Below are 22,867 nucleotides of genomic sequence, written 5' to 3' on the forward strand. Positions count from 1 at the left end.
AGTTTAACCGGTTCAACAGAAATCAACGTCTCCTCGCATGTTAGAAATCAAGAAGCCTTCAATACGTTAAACCTACTCATGGCTTTTATTTTCTCCACTTGCAATTACTGATACTTGATTTCATACTTTGCATGATAACTTATCTTCACCTGTCCAACATGTTGTTTGGTGAAATAAATATACAATTTGCCAAGCATAAGCATGGATGCTGCTGACAGCACTGTTGTTATGGCGTCGGTGAATGTTTTTTGTTGCTCTCTATTATTCTTTTGTCCTCTTTCTAAGAGTGCCATTTTTCAGGTTGTTGCTAGCATCAGTAAGTACCAGGGGTAAAGCCCTTCATTGCTGGGTGATATTGCCACGCCGTCCACTGCTCTCTGCTCAGGACCTGGAGAATGGAAGGGCTTGATGGGTAAATGGGACTAGTGAGGAGACAGTTTTCTTCTGAAATAGGATATGGTACAAAGAGTACTTCTGTTTGAAACAAAAATTTTCTTGGACATGTAAAATTAGCTTATATTCATGTCAAATGTGAACACCACCAGATCAGATCGCTATGCTCCTGGAGCGTATTTAACCAATAAGGCATGCGGAGGTGTGGTATATGGCCAATATACAATGGCTAAGGGCTGTTCTTAGGCACGACCCAGTTTATAATGAACAATTACCTAGGCTCCAAAGACCAGTGGTGGAAAAAGTACCCAATTGTCATACTTGAGTAAATGTAAAGATACCTTATAAAAAATGACTCAAGTAAAAGTCAGTCACCCAGTGAAATACTAGTTAAGTAGAAGTCAAAAGGTATTTGGTTTTAAATATACTTAAGTATCAAAAGTACATGTAATTGCAAAAATATACTTAAGTATCAAAAGTAATAGTTTAAATAATCTCAAATTCCTTATATTATGCAAACCAGACGGCATGATTGTCATTTTAATTTACGGATAGCCAGGGGCACACTCCAACACTGGAGACAGATGCAGCATGTGTGTTTAGTGAGTCCGCCAGATCAGAGGCAGTAGGGATGACCTGGGTTGTTCTCTGTTTAGTGAGTCCGCCAGATCAGAGGCAGTAGGGATGACCAGGGATGTTCTCTGTTTAGTGAGTCCGCCAGATCAGAGGCAGTAGGGATGACCAGGGATGTTCTCTGTTTAGTGAGTCCTCCAGATCAGAGGCAGTAGGGATGACCTGGGATGTTCTCTGTTTAGTGAGTCCGCCAGATCAGAGGCAGTAGGGATGACCAGGGATGTTCTCTTGTTTAGTGAGTCCGCCAGATCAGAGGCAGTAGGTCTGACCAGGGATGTTCTCTGTTTAGTGAGTCCTCCAGATCAGAGGCAGAGGATGACCTGGGATGTTCTCTGTTTAGTGAGTCCGCCAGATCAGAGGCAGTAGGGATGACCAGGGATGTTCTTTGTTTAGTGAGTCAGCCAGATCAGAGGCAGTAGGGATGACCAGGGATGTTCTCTGTTTAGTGAGTCCGCCAGATCAGAGGCAGTAGGGATGACCAGGAATGTTCTCTGTTTAGCGAGTCCGCCAGGTCAGAGGCAGTAGGGATGACCAGGGATGTTCTCTGTTTAGTGAGTCCGCCAGATCAGAGGCAGTAGGGATGACCAGGGATGTTCTCTGTTTAGTGAGTCCGCCAGATCAGAGGCAGTAGGGATGACCAGGGATGTTCTCTGTTTAGTGAGTCCGCCAGATCAGAGGCAGTAGGGATGACCAGGGATGTTCTCTGTTTAGTGAGTCCGCCATCAGAATTAGATGGCAGTAGGGATGACCAGGGATGTTCTCTGTTTAGTGAGTCCGCCAGATCAGAGGCAGTAGGGATGACCAGGGATGTTTCTCTGTTTAGTGAGTCCGCCAGATCAGAGGCAGTAGGGATGACCAGGGATGTTCTCTGTTTAGTGAGTCCGCCAGATCAGAGGCAGTAGGGATGACCAGGGATGTTCTCTTGGTAAGTGTGTGAACTCAACCATTTTCCTGTCCTGTTCAGCATTCAAAATGTAACGAGTACTTTTGGGTCAGGGAACATGTATGGGAGTAAAAAGTACATCATTTTCTTTAGGAATGTAGTGGCGTAAAAGTCAAAGTAGTCCAAAATATAAATAGTAAAGTAAAGATAACCCAAAAAACAATTTAAGTAATACTTTAATGTATTTGTTACTTAAAGTATTTTACACCACTGCCAAAGACAGAAATATTACCCATGAGGTTATTTGACCACATTAAATAATGACTGCAATTTAAAGCCAGATATTCAATCATGATTAGTCTTTGAGTAAAACAAAAGCAACCTGTTCTGAATGCTAGTGTATGCTTCAATTCCACACTGCACAGCAAGATACAGTCAATATACAAAAATAACATTGCAGCAATTAGCTTCATAAGCAGTGGGGTAAGGAGGTGGTAGGCTGTTACCCTTGCTGTGCTGGTTTTCACCACCCCCACTGGCTTGAATGGATAAAAAGATTACTCACAGCAGTGGCCTTTAATTATTTTCCTAACCGGGGAAAGCAATAATAACAGCAAGAATGCTAGTTTCTCACGACACAACGTGGACATTTGTCACTGGAGTCTTAGTACTTGTCGTTATGTCACCATACTATCATTTGTCAATCAAATAAATAATTACTACATTTTTGTGTGACATTGCTATGGTTTTCTTGGCATTGTTCCACTAGCTTCTTATACATGCTATATATATACACATGTGATCTTGCAATGGCTTATCTAGAATAAAATATAGGCCTGGTTTGCCTCTGGCCAAAGGAAAGATCAGCACAGCTGCCCCTAAAACTCTGGAACACTCTCGTCCCAGCCACCCGCAACTCTGACTCACCACCTTCAAAAACAATACAATTAAAAACACCTATTCAGTCTGGCATTCCTCTCAGCTTAGCTGACCACACTGCTTGCGAGCATCTGCGTAGCCAGGCGCTAAAATAGAACTTGGTTCTTATTTTTTTTATATTCTTTGCTGTACAGTGTCCTTTTTTGGGGGTGTTTAAATTACATATATTATTATTATTAAAGATTAAAAAAAACAAACAAGAAAATCATATAGTTGACACCGTGCCATGTGTGAGAATGCAGACCCACACACGCACTCGCATACACTCACACACACGCATCGCCGTGTGCCCCTGACCAAGCACCCTCTAATAATTTCCCATTTAATGGAATTTAGGCAGGTTAAGTCAAGTTAAACTGATGTCAGGCTTTGGCGGCAGGGAAATTTGATTTGAGAATCCTTTATCTTGCTTATGGTCCTAATAAAAGTAAATGGGAGAAGGTGTGGAACATAGATAAACCCAAGGTAATGGGGTCAAAGAAAATATTTGTGTGTGTTGAACAGAGGGGGAGGGTTCATTGGCCAGCACACTTTGACAGTCCAGGGGGAAGTTTCCAACTAGCATTAGCGTAATGACTGGATGTCTATGGGACCAGCTAGTATGCAATGGTAGTTAGTTTTGTGAACCAATGCTACCTCTAACACAAGTTCATCTGACCCTGGGAAAGTAGATAAAGGGCCTCATTGCCAAAATCCCAAATGATCCCTTTAAGAGCACACACTTCCGTCCCATCTGAGGGCTAGCATTAACAAAGAAATGGTTGGATGTTTGTTAATGAAAAGCATTTCTTCTGTAGAAATTTTGACTAGAGATACTTTCTATAACCTCTGAAGAAAGTCGTCCGTAGAACGCTTTTGAATTTGTAAGCTCACTTCAGAGACTCCTGATAGGGTCACACTATGACACTTTTATGTGAGGTTAAAGAAATGGACAGTCCAAAGGGTTTTGGGAATTTGGAGGGATGAAGCTTAGAGTCTATTGGAGAGCTGCTGAGGGTGAGAGGGGGCTACTGTGAGGGGCTGCTACTGTCTCAGTATATCGCAAGGCTTCTTCTGACCATATTCAGACAAGCTGAGATGGTGTCTGTGTATGTCTGGTACACCTGCAGCAGACACTCACATAACTGTCAACTCCTCAATAGGACTGGAAATGTCCTTTCGCTCCATTACTTATCCTCATCTCCCTAAACATTAGCTGGCTGTCACAGAGTACAGTATTTTTTCCCCTAGAACAAACCCACCCACCTAAATATAGGCAATTATTACCGCGGCTTGAATACATTTGTAATTGCTCCCGCGTTTCAAACAAACTGCTTCAGTGGTTTTGAAACTGTATCATGTATCATGAAAGTAATGTCTGTTCCATTTGACTTTCAGAAAGGAGAAAATAGCAAACACAAAAGTTAAGGGAAGAATTGTGATAGTGTTTGATTTCACATAAAGGAATCTAGTCATGTAGCTAGCACAAATATTTTACCATTGCCTCTTTGATGAAAGGTTGAATTAATATTTACGTTAAAACAGAATCAGCTAATTAAATAATCCAATCCCTCTGGTGTAGATTTGCTTGATTATTCTAGAGGTATGATTCTTGTTGTTTAATGTAAACCACGAGATGAAAATAATTTGTTCAAGAACAAAGACATCACCTCCACTCCATGGGAGGATGAAAAGGGGGACAAACAAACAAGCAGAGAACAAAAGAGATGAAGCCAGTCAGATTGATTACGTGACCCAGGAACAACAATTAGTGGTAGCAAGCCTAGCGGTAGCAAGCCTAGCAAGCCTAGCGGTAGCAAGCCTGTATGCCAGGAACTCTCTACCTCGGTGTTCATAGGAGAACCATCCATCTGTGACCTGAGAGGACCTCTCTCACCTGGATAGCGATGAAGACACACTAGGATGAAGCAGAATCACATTGCCTTTTCTGCTCAATTACCAACCATCAATGGCCTCAATGAATGCGCTCTGGCCCAGTCCATGCTCACAGTGATTTGCAAGGCTAGGATCATCTGGAAGTCCATAGAAGGGAGGATGAGGAGGAAAGGATAGAGGTAAGGGACTATGGACCCAGAGAGAGAGTGAGAGTGAAAGAGGGGGCGTGATTTGACCACGCTCCCTTCGGGTACACCCAATGCCACAGGACGTTCTAGCTCAATCTGGGTCAAGGTTGTGGCACGGCGCTAAGAGTAAAATCAATAGTTTTCTTGTTCACCCAGCCCTGGTTCTTTCCATCCTTCCTTCTATGCTGGATGTGCATGTACTGGAAGAAGTAGCCTTTAAAAGCCTCTGTATGCAACCCACCTGATGTGTCAATCTACTAGCAGCTTCCAGCAGTTAATGACTGTTAGTGGAGGTGAAGTTCTCTCTCTTATGTTTATTTTTTTATTTCACCTTTATTTAAGCAGGGAGTCATGCTGAGACCCATGTATATTTCCCAGATGAGCCCTGCATGAACACATCAATAAACAACCATTACACTATATACAGTGCATTCGGAAAATATTCAGATCACTCGACTTTTTCAACATTTTGGTACTTAACAGCCTTATTCTAAAATTGATTAAATAGTTGTTTTAATGACAAAGCAAAAACAGGTTGTCATCTTTTCAAATGTATTAAAAACAAAACGGAAATATGACATTTACATAATTATCCAGACCCTTTACTCATTACTTTGTTGAAGTACTTGGTTGAAGTACTTTCAGTACTTTACTTCCGGCGCCGACAGAGATGGCCGCCTCGCTTCGCGTTCCTGGGAAACTATGCAGTTTTTTGTTTTTTTTTACGTGTTATTTCTTACATTGGTACCCCAGGTCATCTTAGGTTTCATTACACACAGTCGGGAAGAACTACTGAATATAAGAGCAACATCAACTCACCATCAGTACGACCAGGAATATGACTTTCCCGAAGCGGATCCTGTGTTCAGCCTTTCACCCAGGACAACGGAATGGATCCCAGCCTGCGACCCAAAACAACGACGTCGTAAAAGAGGCAAAAGAAGCGGTCTTCTGGTCAGGCTCCGGAGACGGGCACAACACGCACCACTCCCTAGCATTCTACTCGCCAATGTCCAGTCTCTTGACAACAAGGTTGATGAAATCCGAGCAAGGGTAGCATTCCAGATGGACATCAGAGACACTAACGTTCTTTGCTTCACGGAAACATGGCTCACTCGAGAGACGCTAACGGAATCGGTGCAGCCAGCTGGTTTCTTCACGCATCGCGCCGACAGAAACAAACATCTTTCTGGTAAGAAGAGGGGCGGGGGCGTATGCCTTATGGTTAACGAGACGTGGTGTGGTCACAACAACATGCAGGAACTCAAGTCCTTCTGTTCACCTGATTTAGAATTCCTCACAATCAAATGTCGACCGCATTATCTACCAAGGGAATTCTCTTCGGTTATAATCACAGCCGTATATATTCCCCCCCAAGCAGACACATTGATGGCTCTGAACGAACTTTATTTGACTCTATGTAAACAGGAAACCACATATCCTGAGGCTGCATTCATTGTAGCTGGGGATTATAACAAGGCTTATCTGAAAACAAGACTCCCTAAATTGTATCAGCATATCAATTGCGTAACCAGGGCTGGTAAAACCTTGGATCATTGCTATTCTAACTTCCGTGACGCATATAAGGCCCTCCCCCACCCTCCTTTCGGGAAAAGCTGACCACGACTCCATTTTGTTGCTCCCTGCCTACAGACAGAAGCTAAAACAAGAAGCTCCCGCACTCAGGTCTGTTCAACGCTGGTCTTGACCAATCTGATTCCACGCTCCAAGACTGCTTCCATCACGTGGACTGGGATATGCTCCGCACTGCGTCCAACAACAACGTTGACGAATACGCTGATTCGGTGAGCGAGTTCATTAGAAAGTGCATTGAAGATGTCATTCCCATAGCAACGATTAAAACATTCCCAAACCAAAAACCGTGGATTGATGGCAGCATTTGCATGAAACTAAAAGCGAGAACCACTGCTTTTAACCAGGGGAAGGTGACCGAAACATGACCTAATACAAACAGCTATTCCCTCCGCAAGGCAATCAAACAAGCTAAGCGTCTGTATAGAGACAAAGTAGAGTCGTAATTCAACGGCTCAGACACAAGAGGTATGTGGCAGGGTCTACAGTCAATCGCGGATGACAAAAAGAAAACCAGCCCAGTCACGGACCAGGATGTCTTGCTCCCAGGCAGACTAAATAACTTTTTTGCCCGCTTTGAGGACAATACAGTGCCACTGACACGGCCCGCAACCAAAACATGCGGACTCTCCTTCACTGCAGCCGACGTGAGTAAAACATTTAAACGTGTTAACCCTCGCAAGGCTGCAGGCCCAGACGGCATCCCCAGCCGCGCCCTCATAGTGCGCAGACCAGCTGGCTGGTGTGTTTACGAACATATTCAATCAACCGTTATCCCAGTCTGCTGTTCCCACATGCTTCAAGAGGGCCACCACTGTCCCTGTTCCCAAGAAAGCTAAGGTAACTGAGCTAAACGACTACCGCCCCGTAGCACTCACTTCCGTCATCATGAAGTGCTTTGAGAGACTAGTCAAGGACCATATCACCTCCACCCTACCTGACACCCTAGACCCACTCCAATTTGCTTACCGCCCAAATAGTTCCACAGACGATGCAATCTCAACCACACTGCCCTAACCCATCTGGACAAGAGGAATACCTATGTGAGAATGCTGTTCATCGACTACAGCTCAGCATTTAACACCGTAGTACCCTCCAAACTCGTCATCAAGCTCAAGACCCTGGGTCTCGACCCCATCCTGTGCAACTGGGTACTGGACTTCCTGACAGGCCGCCCCCAGGTGGTGAGGGTAGGTAACAACATCTCCACCCCGCAGATCCTCAACACTGGGGCCCCACAAGGGTGCGTTCTGAGCCCTCTCCTGTACTCCCTGTTCACCCACGACTGCGTGGCCATGCACACCTACAACTCAATCATCAAGTTTGCGGACGACACTACAGTGGTAGGCTTGCTTACCAACAACGACTAGACGGCCTACAGGGAGGAGGTGAGGGCCCTCGTGTGGTGTCAGGAAAATAACCTCACACTCAACGTCAACAAAACTAGGGAGATTATTGTGGACTTCAGGAAACAGCAGAGGGAGCACCCCCCTATCCACATCGATGGGACAGTAGTGGAGAGGGTAGTAAGTTTTAAGTTTGTCGGCGTACACATCACGGACAAACTGAATTGGTCCACCCACACAGACAGCATCGTGAAGAAGGCGCAGCAGCCCTCTTCAACCTCAGGAGGCTGAAGAAATTCGGCTTGTCACCAAAAGCACTCACAAACTTCTACAGATGCACAATTGAGAGCATCCTGTCGGGCTATATCACCACTTGGTACGGAAACTGCTCCGCCCACAACCGTAAGGCTCTCCAGAGGGTAGTGAGGTCTGCACAACGCATCACCGGGGGCAAACTACCTGCCCTCCAGGACACCTACACCACCCGATGTCACAGGAAGGCCATAAAGATCATCAAGGACAACAACCACCTGAGCCACTGCCTGTTCACCCCGCTATCATCCAGAAGGCGAGGTCAGTACAGGTGCATCAAAGCAGGGACCGAGAGACTGAAAAACAGCTTCTATCTCAAGGCCATCAGACTGTTAAACAGCCACCACTAACATTGAGTGGCTGCTGCCAACACACTGACTCAACTCCAGCCACTTTAATAATGGGAATTGATGGAAATTGATGTAAAATATATCACTAGTCACTTTAAACAATGCTACTTAATATAATGTTTACATACCCTACATTATCCATCTCATATGTATATGCATCTTTATATAATATGTATCACTATGCCACTTTGTTTACTGTACTCTATATCATCTACTGCATCTTTATATAATACATGTATCACTAGCCACTTTAAACTATGCCACTTTGTTTACATACCCTACATTACTCATCTCATATGTATATACTGTACTCAATACCATCTACTGCATCTTGCCTATGCCGTTCTGTACCATCACTCATTCATATATCTTTATGTACATATTCTTTATCCCTGTGTGTATAAGGTAGTCGTTTTGGAATTGTTAGGTTAGATTACTCATTGGTTAATACTGCATTGTCGGAACTAGAAGCACAAGCATTTAGCTACACTCGCATTAACACTTGCTAACCATGTGTATGTGACAAATACATTTGATTTGATTTGAAGCACATTTTGCAGCGATTTCAGCCTTGAGTCTTCTTGGGTATGACGCTACAAGCTTGGCACACTTGTATTTGGGGAGTTTCTCCCATTCTTGCATGGTCTCATTCCTTGTTCAGGTTTTTCAATGACTCGCAAAGAAGGTCACCGATTCGTAGATGTGTAAAAAAAGCAATTATCCCTTTGGTGAAGTTGTTAGTTAGGCTTTGGGTGGTGTATCAATACATCCAGTCACTACAAAGATACAGGTGTCCTTCCTAACTCAGTTGCCGGAGAGGAAGAAAATTGCTAAGGGATTTCACCATGAGGCCAAAGGTGATTTTAAAACAGTTAGAGTTTCATGGTTTTGATATGAGAATGGTTGATATGGTTGAATAATTCTTTAAAGAATAATGGGCAAATATTGTACAATCCAGGTGCGCAAAGCTTACCCAAAAGACTCACAACTGTAATCGGCGCCAAAGGTGCTTCTAGAAAGGTTTGACTTAAAGGTGTGAATACATGTGTAAATTAGATAATTAATTTTCAACACATTTGCAAAAATATATTTTAAAAAAGTGTTTACTTTGTCATTATGGGGCATTGTGGGTAGATGGGTGAGAAAAAAACATTCAATCAATTTTGAATTCAGGCTGTAACACAACAAAATGCGGAATAAGTCAAGAATACTTTCCGAAGGTACTGTAGCTGTCATCCTCGTTAGAAAGGGCTGGAGGGCTGGACAGGTTTATACTGTAGGTGTAGGAATTTCCCTCTGCAGATACTCTACAAAACTGTCTACATGTTGAATACATATTATCGACTATAACTGTACTTTCAGTGTTGAAAATGTTGGGAATGGTCTTCTACAACATTAAAAATCACTTGGCTTCACTTAACTGTTTTCTGAGGAGTGTGGAAAAAGAGAGGGAAAACTGCCCGTGGCTGTCTGCAATTGGGTTACTGGTTCTAACACATCTGAGAACATGTCCCTCAATTTAAAGTGGGACAAAGTACAAACGCCAAAATAGCCCAAACGTTCCTCCTTCTATTACAGGGTAAGTGTCATCTTTTAAATTGGGTTACGGTGTTGCTGTCAACATTTAGCGAGTCAAATACATTATTTACCAGGTTACAGCAGTAGCCAGGTTAGGAGCCTTTGTACTTTAAAAGGTGAAGAACCATCATCTGTAAAAACACAACCCCGAATATACAGAACCATCCGCACACACACAAAGATGCAACAAAAAATACAAGTTGTTGATACATTTCAATCCTCTCTTTGAGTTCAGACTCAGAATTCCCCAAAGGGACCACTGAGATTTTATAGCAACAAGCATCCACAAAATGAAAAACACAGGGAAGAGGGCTGGCCAGGCATAACCTCCAACAAGAAAATTAGTTGCACACAAAGAGGCTTTTGACAGCCACAGAGTTTGCCTCGTTCGTCCTCACGTTAACGAGAGAGAATGAGTATGAGAGCTGCTGTGTTTCCTAACAAACATAACACAGCTCACTGTAAGTGAATGTAGGTTCTGCCTACTGATACACATCTGTTTCTAGACAGCAAGTAGACATATGCCAGCTCTGCATTAACGTGTATATACTTTGTGAAACCTATTCCCCTTTCCCATATCCAGTTTATTCACTCATATGCCTTAGCATCTCCATATCAGAAATTACATCTGTGGTTGAGGTCTGGTGGGCTCCATATAAGCTAACCCAGTTATGGTTCAGTGACGTGGGTAAATGCATCATTACCACCTATCTGTTGGGGGCCTGTGGTGGGGTGAGGACCATGCCTGGGCGGGCGGCAGTCCTCTGGGGCCTCAGATCTAACTCCAGTAGACTAGTAGCTTCAACCACCAGGTGATGATACGTGAAGAAAGCCCTTCATTCGCCATAAGCGGGGGAAATTAATTTGTTACACCGACCCGCATGGCCATCTCCAAGACGACCTGGGTTTTAATTCATATCTGACGAACTGGGCCGAGCACTCACTGGCGAGAAAAATGAAAAGAATGCATTCAGATGAATCCTGCGATTACAGGGGGAGAGCTTTGAGACAGGTTTTCTCCTCCCTCCTGGCTAATAAAAACAGCCAACAGACAGTGTGTAGGTATCTGAGAAAATATAACAATAACATACAACATATTAAGCTGAAGACATTTATTTAATTCAGTGCAGTAGCAGTGACAAACCACACACATGTTCAGTTGCTGTGATATTGATAAAATCCCCTCCCTGTTCTTTGCTGTGCTGAGGGTTGTGTAGTGAGCAGGAATTGTTAAGAGTGCGTATGGTATGCATATAAGGCCTCTCTCAGCCATTGGACTGCCGGGGTTGAGCACGCTACACTAGCTGCAGGACTGGAGCAGACAGGACAGATGGGACATAACAGAGAGGATGTTTATTCTCATAGCTGAGACTAGCCGCTGGCGTCACACGCCCCCCTGTTCTTCCTCTCCCTCCCTGCTTCATCCCCCTTTTACCCACCAGGCAGCATCTCTGGAAAAACTATTTCCAAACCCAATAAAAATCCTCCAACAGGTTTGCCCCTGGAGACTTGCAGCTGACCCTCTATCCTCCAGACTCCATCCCGTCTCCCTCTCTCTTTTCTGAGGGAGGTGGGCGGATAGGTTGGTCCCTTCAGGGGGATACGGTAAGAGCGAGGGTAGTGATGGAGGGAGGGGAACAAGGAGGTCCAGGGAGGGCAGTCTATGGATTTGTTAGCCGGGACAACACATGACCTTGACAGGGCTGCATTGTTTTGAAGCGGTTTCTGTGTAGAGCAGGAGAGAGGGAGCCATGGCAGCTATGGACACTGTAGTCGAGACGCTGAGCGGGGGCCATTCAGAGTAAGGTGCAGGCAGGATAACAATCTAGAGGCAGGCTCCATTTACAAGAGAGCATCATAACAAAAAACTTGGTCCAGACAAGGTGTAGTCAAAACACTGACTTATCAATGGCAGAGCCCAGAACATCGATACACAGACAACATTCCTCACTTCTGTGGTTTGGGGGATGGAATAAAGGAAGCAGAGACCGCACTTCGCAAAACAACTGTGCTTTTATGTGCCAAACACTATGCTATCAAACCAGAGTGGAGAATACTTTAAAGCCGGGGAGAAAGACAAGTATTTGCAATAGTCTGTGCAGTTAATGTAACCGAGGGAAACAGAGGGAGGGAGAGTGAAACTATTGATGGTAGGGTGCTATATTAAATTAATGTTCCACATGCCTGTATCGCTAGAATCATGAAAAAAATAAAAATGTATTAACGTTCTGTCTTTTTGGTCTAGTCTTCTTTGCTGCTTCTGTGCTGTGTAGAGTGTGCACCTTCCCACAGACACCAAGCCCCTCCCCCTGCCACTCACAACAACAGAAGGAGAAAGATAACTTCTTCCTCTCTGACAACAAGCAGTTTAAACACGCTACAGCATGGGTCATATGGACACCAAAACGCTTCAAGACATTATTTTACAGTAATAGACAACTTAACCTTTCCAACCATACCCTTTATGTCTCAACTACCAAAATATAAACAGAGCAGACCCTACTAAAACAAGAGTATTAATGATTGTGGAAAAATTCATGCTCAGTTACTGTTATGCACGGCATTGCAGTACCACACACTGCTAGAAGCATTTTAGCCACAGACTGTTTTGTACTAGCTGTCTAGTCTGAGTTTTATAAATGTGCAATGAGCATTAAAAGACGCATTTAAATAAAGAACTGGCAACTCGTTCTCATTCTGAGAAATGAGCATCGTCTTATCCAGATAGGCCAGTAGATTTTATTATCTAAACAAAGTGAACAGGCGGTGTTGTTCAAACAATTAGAGACAGACAGGATGGTGTATGCTTAACAGTTCAACTGTTCCACCTTGTTAGCAAGCAAATAGATCCAAGTTGAATAGACTTTAGCTTGCTACTTACTAGCACGTGCATTTGTGCTTGAGAGATTGTTTATGAGACCTGTGTTCATTATATAGAATGCCTGCTACAAGAAGAGGTTGTTCATTATTAGTGGATTTGCATGGTTCTAGTTTTTTGTAACAAAAAGGGCATTTTCATAAACATACTTGAAAGCTAGATCAGTGATTATTGCAACAACAAAAAAAGCAGGTTAAACTATGATCAAATATTTAAATTATTAGTGCGTCTTATGGTTGTGGAAGGCTTATATTTAGCCTAGGTATAACTTCACAAGTCCCCGAATTCAGTATATTATTCCTGACTGTTTGAAATGCAGTGTGTTGACCTTTAATTGTGCAACAAAGCATATTTAGAGATATGTCGTGAAGTGGCCATAATTTAGGAAAAAAAATGAACCAGATATGATTGCCCAGCCCTAATTGAAGGCTTTTGGTCTTTACTCCTGTGAATGGAGTACAAGGACGAGTGATGCAAGGGAAGAGTGAGCTGTTTCAAGCTGCTCAGTGGGTGTGTGTCATGTCTATAGAGGTACAGGTTCTAGGTATTGTCCTCTTCTAAATGTATAATGAGTGATGTTCCACTATTGGGAATAGTGATTTACTTGTAGTAGAGTGGGCAGACTGTACAGTGTGTATATAAACAGACAGACATGTATGAGGACTCACCTCTTCAGGTTTAGGAGGGCCCAGGGGATGCCTGTGGGGGTTTTGAATGCAGGCAACAGCTTCTCTCCCAGTTCTATGGCCTTCCTCCTGAACACCTGCCAAAAAAACAGAGAGAGACTCATCAGCAAAAACAATCTCTTCATGTCATTCCGTCAATGTCTAAGAGGTGGTGACAGGGATCCTTGGACAATGGCCATAAAGCTCTTCCTGTCACATGGGCCTTTATTCTCACATGCAGCATGGCCCTGCTTCCTGTTAGAGAGTAGGGAAAGAAGAGGCTGTTTCCTGGTGTGTGTGTGTGTGTGTGTGTGTGTGTGTGTGTGTGTGTGTGTGTGTGTGTGTGTGTGTGTGTGTGTGAGAGAGAGAGAGAGACGGAGAGAGTGAGAGCGCAAGGCAGAGAGGAACAGAGAGAGTGAGAGGAAAAGACAGACAGGGAAAGAGACAGAGACCGGAAGAGTGAAACAGAGAGAGAGTGTTTAGGCCCGCTTCCTGCACCAGGCTGATAAGAACTAATCAGATAAGAGCAGAGCAGAGCGTGGAGGCTCTGAGGCCTTCCTTCCCATCCTGCACTGCACTGCACTCTGCTCTTCAACGCTGAGCTGCCTCACACCACCTCCCTCTCTATGCCTCCTTTCTTCCCACCATCACAGCCCTGGATATACAGCTATCAACCACTTCAGATCAGGGACAGGAAAATGTCACCATGTCACGAGAGCTTTACATTAACTCATATACAATGACACCAATATACAATGACAGGTAAGGCATCAAAGGCACTTGTGCATCTTCCCGTCTATGTTGAGTCCTGAGAGGATTCTGTACTGTAGGAAATAGGAATACTCATGCAGAATAAATACATTCCCTATGAAGTATCCAGAAGTTTGTGAATGCACTCACTCTCGGGGAGATGCCCCAGTCAATAATCTGAATTTCATTCAGACATTTTGGCTCTCAGGAAAAGTGCTCTGTGTGCAGCTAAATGCAGCGTATGAGTGTCTGAATGAAATTCTGATTATTGGGATCTACTGTAACTAACTGAGATAACAAAGCTGTACACATGATCGCATCTGTGTGTTCCATCATCACGTTCCTGTACTAGTTCTGAAGTGACATGGAGCTGTCAGAGGAGGCCGTAAGACGCTGTGAAGAACAGGGAGTGTTGGTCTTGGATATGCGCGGAGACGTCTCCAAGCAGCAACAATCCGGTGTGTCGCTGCCTTCCGAGGGACTTGTGCCAAATGGCTTCATGCTAATCCAATTGTTGTGAAAAGATATTCTCTCCTCTATGAAGTATTAAAATGGCGTATGTCCAGCCTCTCAATAGTGGGGAATGTCTCACTAGTACCAAAACGCCTGCACAAAGAAGAGAGGGCACGAATGAATAAGGTAAAACAGCAACAGAGTCGGTCTGTTGAAAGTCATTTAATGGGGTCTTTTCAAAAAGCAGATGTAGATGATGTATAAGGAGTACAATCTCAAAGGCAGGAGCTGGTGGCCTTTCAAAAGAGGCATTCAGGAGCTGCGTAGGTACAGGGCGGTGCTTTCACCCATCGTTTCATTCACTGGACACCCGCTGAGACTAGTGCCCTACTCAAAAAAACACGGCGAGGGCAGTGTGCGTCGGCCACCAAATAATCTCCTGCTGTGCCCTTGGAGTCTCTGGACAAGGTCACCAGTTACCCTGCTCTACTAATAATCACAATGTCTCCCGCTGTGTCCTTGGAGTCTCTGGACAAGGTCACCTGTTAACCTGCTCTACTAATAATCACAATGTCTCCCGCTGTGTCCTTGAAGCCTCTGGACAAGGTCACCTGTTAACCTGTTCTACTAATCATCACAATGTCTCCCGCTGTGTCCTTGAAGCCTCTGGACAAGGTCACCAGTTAACCTGTTCTACAAAATTCACAGCGCTGTTCCTTCTGCCCGCCACTCCTCCCTCTGCTTTGTGATGAGGTGTTGGTTGTCTGTCTACCTCTCTCTCGCCACTCTGTCCTTTATTACATTGGAATTTTATGGCTCAATTCTGAGGAGGTTATGAAAGTAATCTGGAGCTCCCATGCCGTAAGTAGAGGACATCCACAAATCATCCCATCCCACCAGGGTTAGCACATACAGACAGGCCGAGACTGGAGATATCCTGTGTACCTACATCTCATCCAATTTGTGTGATTAATGCTTTTAATGACGCCAGGACGCTGGAGAATAAATAAACCAGAGCCCCACCTAGAGTCATCAAGCAAACTGTCAACAAGGTCTAATAAGCAATCAAATGATCTGCAACCCCAAACAACCGGGCCAGGCTGGGTGGCAGATAATATTAGTAAATATTGATCATGATAATCATATTCCTCACTCCAGTGAGTTTGAAGAATGACTTATCACTGATATGAGAAAATCAGCTTTGAAGTAGAACAGATGTTATACAGAAGACAAATACAGCAACAGTTATTTTTGCAGGTTTCCTGACACTGAGTAGGAATAAGGTAAACACTCATTTGGACAATTCAGGTCAAAGGAAACAAAGAAGGATGCAGTTCTGAAGATGGGAGATGAAAGTAGTAAAAATACAACTTGCACACACCATATTAGTGCAATAGGGGCCATATTTGTCCTCTACAAAGTCATTTAGGCAATAAGGACAAAGCAAGACAGAGACAGTGACACAAAGACAGAGAGGGTGTAGTTTGTACTACAGGACTATGTGCCCGTCACTGGGAGCCAGGCTAACGGCTCCTGTGCTTTGTGGCTGTGGGGAAGAGGGCTGGACATGCCACTAAATAAGATGAATTACTTTGCTGGGCCGGGGGTGACTGGGCCGCCTTGCGGGACACAGCCCAAATTACTCCATGCGTCTGTGGGGAAGAACAAGACAGGGCTCTGGCTCCTCCAATAGATCAACCCACACCCAGCGTTCCCCCATGGCCTAGCTGTCCCTGGATGAAGCCTGGCAGGGAGGGACTGGGGGATATAGGCCCAGTAGTTGGAACTCCAATCCCTTGACATGAAGCTCCAGGGAACACATATCACAGGTCACCAACAGGATGGAAAATGGCACTATGAAAATTCACTTCACCCTGGCTACCATACCATAATATTTAGGTTAAATCTGAGAACTTGCTGTACGTGCTTTCTACTGTAGTCATTGTGGATTCATATACATTGTATTTGAAAAGTATTCAGACCCCTTCACCTTTTTCCACGTTTCAGCCTTATTCTAAAATTGTTTCAATTGTCCCCCCCATCAATGTACACACAATTTCCCATAATGACTGACAAAAACTGTTTTTTTTAGATTGTTTTCCCAAATGTATATAAAAAAACTGAAATAGCACATAAGTTTTCAGACCATTTACTCAGTACTTTGTTGAAGCACCTTTGGCAGCGATTATGGTCTCGAGTCTTCTTGGGTATGACGCTACAAGCTTGGCACAGCTGTACTTGGGGAGTTTATCCCATTCTTCTCTGAAAATCCTTTCAAGCTCTGTCAGGTTGGATAGGGAGTGTCGCTGAACAGCTATTTTCAGGTCCGGTACAAGTCCGGACTCTGGCTGGGCCAGTCAAGGACATTCAGAGACTTGTCCAGAAACCACTGTCATTGTCTTGGATGTGTGCTTAGGGTCGTTGTCCTGTTGGAAGGTGAACCTTCGCCCCAGTCTGAGGTCCGAGACCTCCTTTCATCTTTCCTCGATTCTGACTAGTCTCTCAGCCCCTGCCGCTGAAAAACATCCCAACAGCATGATGCTGCCACCACCATGCTTCACCGTAAGGGTGGTATTGGCCAGGTGCACTCCAGACGTGACGCTTGGCATTCAGGCCAAAGAGTTCAATCTTGTTTTCATCAGACCAGAGAAACTTGTTTCTCATGGTCTGAGAGTCCTTTAGGTGCCTTTTGGCAAACTCCAAGCAGGCTGTCATGTGCCTTTTAACCTTCTGTCTGACCACTCTACCAGAAAGGCCTGATTGGTGGAGTGCTGCAGAGATGGCTGTCCTTCTGGAAGGTTATTCCATCTCCACAGAGGAATTCTGGGGCTCTGTCAGAGTGACCATTGGGTTCTTGGTCACCTCCCTGACCAAGGCCTTTCTCCCCCGAATGCTGAGTTTGGTCGGGCGGCCAGCTCTAGGAAGAGTCTTGGTGGTTCCAAACTTCTTCCATTTAAGAATGATGGAGGCCACTGTGTTCTTGGGGACCTTCAATGCTGCACACATTTTTTTTGGTACTCTTCCTCAGATCTGTGCCTCGACACAATCCTGTCTCAGAGCTCTACGGACAATTCCTTCGACCTCATGGCTTGGTTTTTGCTCTGACATGCATTGTCAACTGTGGCACCTTATATAGACAGGTGCGGTGCCTTTCCCAATCATGTCCAATCAATTGAATTGACCACAGGTGGACTCCATTCAAGTTGTAGAAACATCAAGGATGATCAATGGAAACAGGATGCACCGGAGCACAATTTTGAGTTTCATAAGAAAGGATCTAAATAGAAAAAAATCTGTTTACGCTTTGACATTATGGGGTATTGTGTGTAGATTGTTATAATACTGTATATATTTAATCAATTTTAGGCTAAGGCTGCAACGTAACAAAATGTGGAAAAAGTCAAGGGGTCTGAACACTTTCCGAATGCACTGTATAATACAATATGGAATACCGATAGATATTCCGAAGAATGTGGTGATATTAGGATGGCTTTTAAACCCCCATGAGATCTCCAATCTCCATTGGTATGAGCTCAGTCCTGCAGATGTAAGCACAGGGTTTAGCTGTTTGTTTATTTGGAACCCATCAGCTTCCTCAGAAGGAGCAGCTACTTTTTCTGGGGTCCACCAAAAACATGACAAGTAACAAAACACTGATAGACAAGTACAGTCACACAAATGTTAAATACAAATCTAATGTTATTTGTCACATGCACTGAATACAACAGGTGTAGACATTAGTGAAATGCTTACTTACAAGTCGTTAAGTCCTTAACCAACAATGCAGTTTTAAGAAAAATAAGTGAAGAAAAATCTATTATTAAAGAGCAGCAGTAAAATAAAAGTAACGAGACTACATACAGGGGGCACCAGTACAGAGTCAATGTGCGGTGGCACAGGTTAGTCGAGGTAATTGAGGTAATATGTACATGTAGGTAGAGGTAGTAACTATGCATGGATAATAAACAGACAGTAGCAGCAGCGTAAAAGAGGGGGACATTGACGACAATGCAAATTATCCCGGTAGCCATTTAATTAGATGTTCAGGAGTCTTATGGTTCAGGGTAGAAGCTGTTAAAAGAAGCCTTTTGAACCTGGACTTGGCGCGCCGGTACCGCTTGCCGTGCGGTAGCAGAGAGAAGAGTCTATGACTGGGGTGGCTGGAGTCTGACAAATATTAGGGCCTTCATCTGACACCGCCTGGTGTAGTGGTACTGGATGGCAGGAAGCAACGATTTACAAAAAATAAAAATAAATACAAACAATACAACAGCAAAAATGTGTGTGCGCACGCGTCCCCTCACAGTTCCCACCGTTCCATGAGTTGTTGTTTAATCCATTTTTAAAGATCATTTAGGCTGTTTGAGTATTTGTATTTATTATGGATCTCCATTAGCTGCTGCCAAGGCTCTTGCTACTCTTCCTGGGGTCCGGCAAAATTAAAGCATTTATGACATTTTTCTAACATTATAATACATTCGTAACAGATTTCACAACACACTAAGTGTGTGCCCTCAGTCCCCTACCACATATCTACAACACAAAATCCATGAGTTGTTGTTTAATCCATTTTTAAAGATCATTTTTTAGGCTGTTTTGAATAGTATTTGTATTTAGTATGGATCTCCATTAGTCTGTTCTGACTTGGGGACAGACCTCTGGTGGCTGCTGTCTTTGCTACTCTTCCTGTGGGTTTAAACAAAATTAAAGCATTTATGACAGTTTTTCAGTAACATTATAATACTGTAGGACCTGCCTTGTTGATAACAGATTTATGGACAACTTCTCCCCATCTTACTGTTTTTTTAATATGTTTTGACCATGACAGTTTAGTCACCTCAACTTGCTCAATTTAGACATTATTTATTACACGATTTAGGTGAGGTTTTGGGTTTATTGAATGATTTAAACCAAATACAATGCTTTTAGTTTTTGAAATATTTAGTACATTTATCTACAACACAAAATCCACAGTACGCTATAGTGTGTGTATAGTGAGTATGTTATCATGTGTGTGTCTGTGTCTATGTTTGTGTTTCTTCCCAGTCCCCACTGCGCCATAAGGTGTATTTTTATATCTGATTTTTTTAATCTGAATCTACTCCTTGCATTAGTTGCCTGATGTGGAATAGAGTTCCATGTAGACATGGCCCTACTGTATGTAGGGCCACTGGACAGTAATCAAGATGGGACAAGACCACAACCTGAAAAAATAGTAAAGTTGAAAAATAAAATATACATTTTTATAATAGACATACCCCTCCCCATCTTCATAACTTTTACAATATGACTTGACCATGATAATTGATCATCCAATGTTATACCTAGGAGTTTAGCTTCCTCAACTTGCTTACACCATTTATGTACAACTCAAGTCAAGGTTTAGGTCTTAGAGAATGTTTTGAACCAAACACAATGTTTCAGTTTTAGATGTATTTAAGCAGTATATTACCAGTATATTATTAAGCACTCATTCTGATACTGACTGGAAGCTCACTGGCTTTGGGTTCTGACAAGTAGAGTGTGGAATCATCTGGCTCAAGGTTTCCATTAGCCGGTAACTGCTGGCTGTTGGCCACAAAATATATATTTTTAAAGCAGATAACTAAAATTGTTGCCGACAAAATGACTGGGTGAAAAAAAATCCCATTGCAAAATAATGGTTTTCATTCATTTATGGAAATATCAGTCGACGTAAATACTTTTGACCGTCATGCTTATTTGTCTATGGGTTAATTTGCATGATTTAGTGAAATTAAATTGGCCTTTTGTGTGTTGCTAGTCTTGTGTCATATTTATCCAACACAACTATCACACACCCAGCATACAGAGCCTATTTTGAGAACGTCGCCTGCAGCTCCTCAGCTGGTTGCTGCTGGAATAAAACATGTGCCTCTATTATCCCATTCATTGTGCAACAATTCTAAATGCAGTCGTGTGTGTAAAACAGTTTTGGTGCACGATTAAAACGAGATAATATTTGTATTTCTCAACTGGTAATTGAAAGCGCGCCTCCCATTCACCATTCAAGTGCAGGCAAAAGGCTATCAGTGTGTCACCCATCACATAACAATGTGAGCTGGACATAGAATGCATTTTGAAAACATACTTAATAGGAAAAATCTGACTATGGAAACGTAGAGGCAATTATTTTATAAAGACTTCATAAGCGGCGCGTGAGTTTCCAGTTTGGGGAAGCTCATAGCCTATAGGCCTATGCAGCAGAAGGCCTATAACTTCCCTGCTATTTCACACCGAGTATTAGGTATTATTGAGATTGTTGGAAAGATTTTTTAAATAGCTTACTGTAAGCAACTATAGCTTCAATATTTTATAATTCACAAAGGATGTTAAAAAAACACTTCCCTAAGTGTTCACGCAGCAGGCCAGGTACTTCTATACATGCTCAGGCACACACCCTCCCTCAACATCATCAGGACAGGGGAAACAGACACATGCTCAGGCACACACCCTCCCTCAACATTATCAGGACAGGGGAAACAGACACATGCTCAGGCACACACCCTCCCTCAACATTATCCCTCAACATCATCAGGACAGGGAAAACAGACCAGACACTCAAGAGTTTTCCCCACCTCTTCCACAACAATTTGACCAAATTCAAAACAACAATACTTGTCTTTAACTATTAGATATTTTATACAAAAAAAATGGTACAATGCTGTCATTTCACTTAAGTTTTTCCACTTTACTTGTGAAATATTGAAATGATTGCCAATATCGAAAGGTTTTGTTATAAATGACCCATCAATTTCAATGAACGATGGAGAGGAATGAGTTTTCTGCCCATGATATCAGAGCTAAGGATGTCGATGCCTAGACAATAGCAATGTTTCCAGACTGGATCTTTTATCAGACAGAGTGGTCTGTCCGTCTTAAGATGCCATCTTGTGCTCAGCAGGCTAAAGCCTCAAACAGGGCCTGAAAAACTAATTGCTGGGAAAGAGCAGCTTTGTCCGATCTAATTGTGGTAAGCTGCACACACAGGAAAGAGGAGGTCAAATTGCATTACGAAATGAAACCCAGCAGGCTGTTAACCAGAGTGCACTGCCAGTTAACTTCCCCCTGATGGAGTGACTCATAGCAGTGCTGTCCTCCCTAAGGACTGAGGGGAACAACATTCAAAACAGGTCTCTGGACAGAACTGGGGCTTTCAAAAATGGCAAAATTCAGAAAGTCAAAAAGGAGTCCTCTGGCACTTTTTGCTGAGCCTAAGCACTGAAAAGATTGATTCAGCCATCGATTGGGCAGTGTCAGTGAAAGAACTCACCTGGTGTCCCCTGACATGAATGATCCACCTGATTGAAAGTAACAAGACTGAAGTCTTTAAGATCAAGGGTTGGGCATCCTTGCTTTACTGTACTGCTGAGGTGCAGCTTTTTAATTCAGCAAAGAGCCTGAGGTGTGACTTGAGGGGCTCCTCTGGCCTCTCGGGAGGGGCTTCAAACTGCCCACTGGGCATCACTCACCTCACATCTTAAATGACGTCTCAGTCCTTTCTCCTCTCCTTAGCGAACGATTAAGCAGCTAGATAGAACCCCATTCCCTATTTCACCCCAATAAGTATTTCTTTGAGGAATGGCGTTCCTATGCTTTAAGATTACTAGGTGCCATTTGTAGTTTGTGCCTCTCTGTTATGCCACCATTAATGAGGCTAACCACAGCAGATCACGCCCCGGGTGCAGGGGGAGACATTTTTGAAAGGACACTTCAAGGCAATTACCACACTCATTTGTAGGGATTTATCTTAAGTCAGCACTGTGTGCCTGCTATATGAGGGGCTGTAAGGCCCCTCTACTTCTCCCCTAGCTACTCATTACAACTAAGAATACACAGCAGAGAGAGAGGCTGAGGGAAAGAGGGAGAGTGGGTTAGTGAGAGAAGGGTATTTTGTGGGAGGGAAAGTTTGAGAAAGAGAAAATGCCCTAGGGAGAGGGAGTGAGTGAGAGGGAGAGGCGACATTAGAAAAGTAGAGAGAGATTCTGAGGGGCAGCAGTAAATGAGGTGACC

General features: G+C 43.5%; 1 protein-coding gene across 1 annotated transcript in view; it reads right to left on the bottom strand.

Annotated features, from left to right (window-relative positions):
* LOC135506002 (mannosyl-oligosaccharide 1,2-alpha-mannosidase IA-like) overlaps positions 1-22,867 on the bottom strand; it is a 169,745-nt gene that overhangs the window by 37,204 nt on the left and 109,674 nt on the right. The window contains exon 5 of the mRNA XM_064925330.1: positions 13,637-13,731. Within this exon, the coding sequence (XP_064781402.1) occupies positions 13,637-13,731 (95 nt within the window). The remainder of the gene's footprint in view (positions 1-13,636; positions 13,732-22,867) is intronic.

Source organism: Oncorhynchus masou, chromosome 19, assembly GCF_036934945.1.
Source record: "Oncorhynchus masou masou isolate Uvic2021 chromosome 19, UVic_Omas_1.1, whole genome shotgun sequence".
NCBI classification, from domain to species: domain Eukaryota; kingdom Metazoa; phylum Chordata; class Actinopteri; order Salmoniformes; family Salmonidae; genus Oncorhynchus; species Oncorhynchus masou.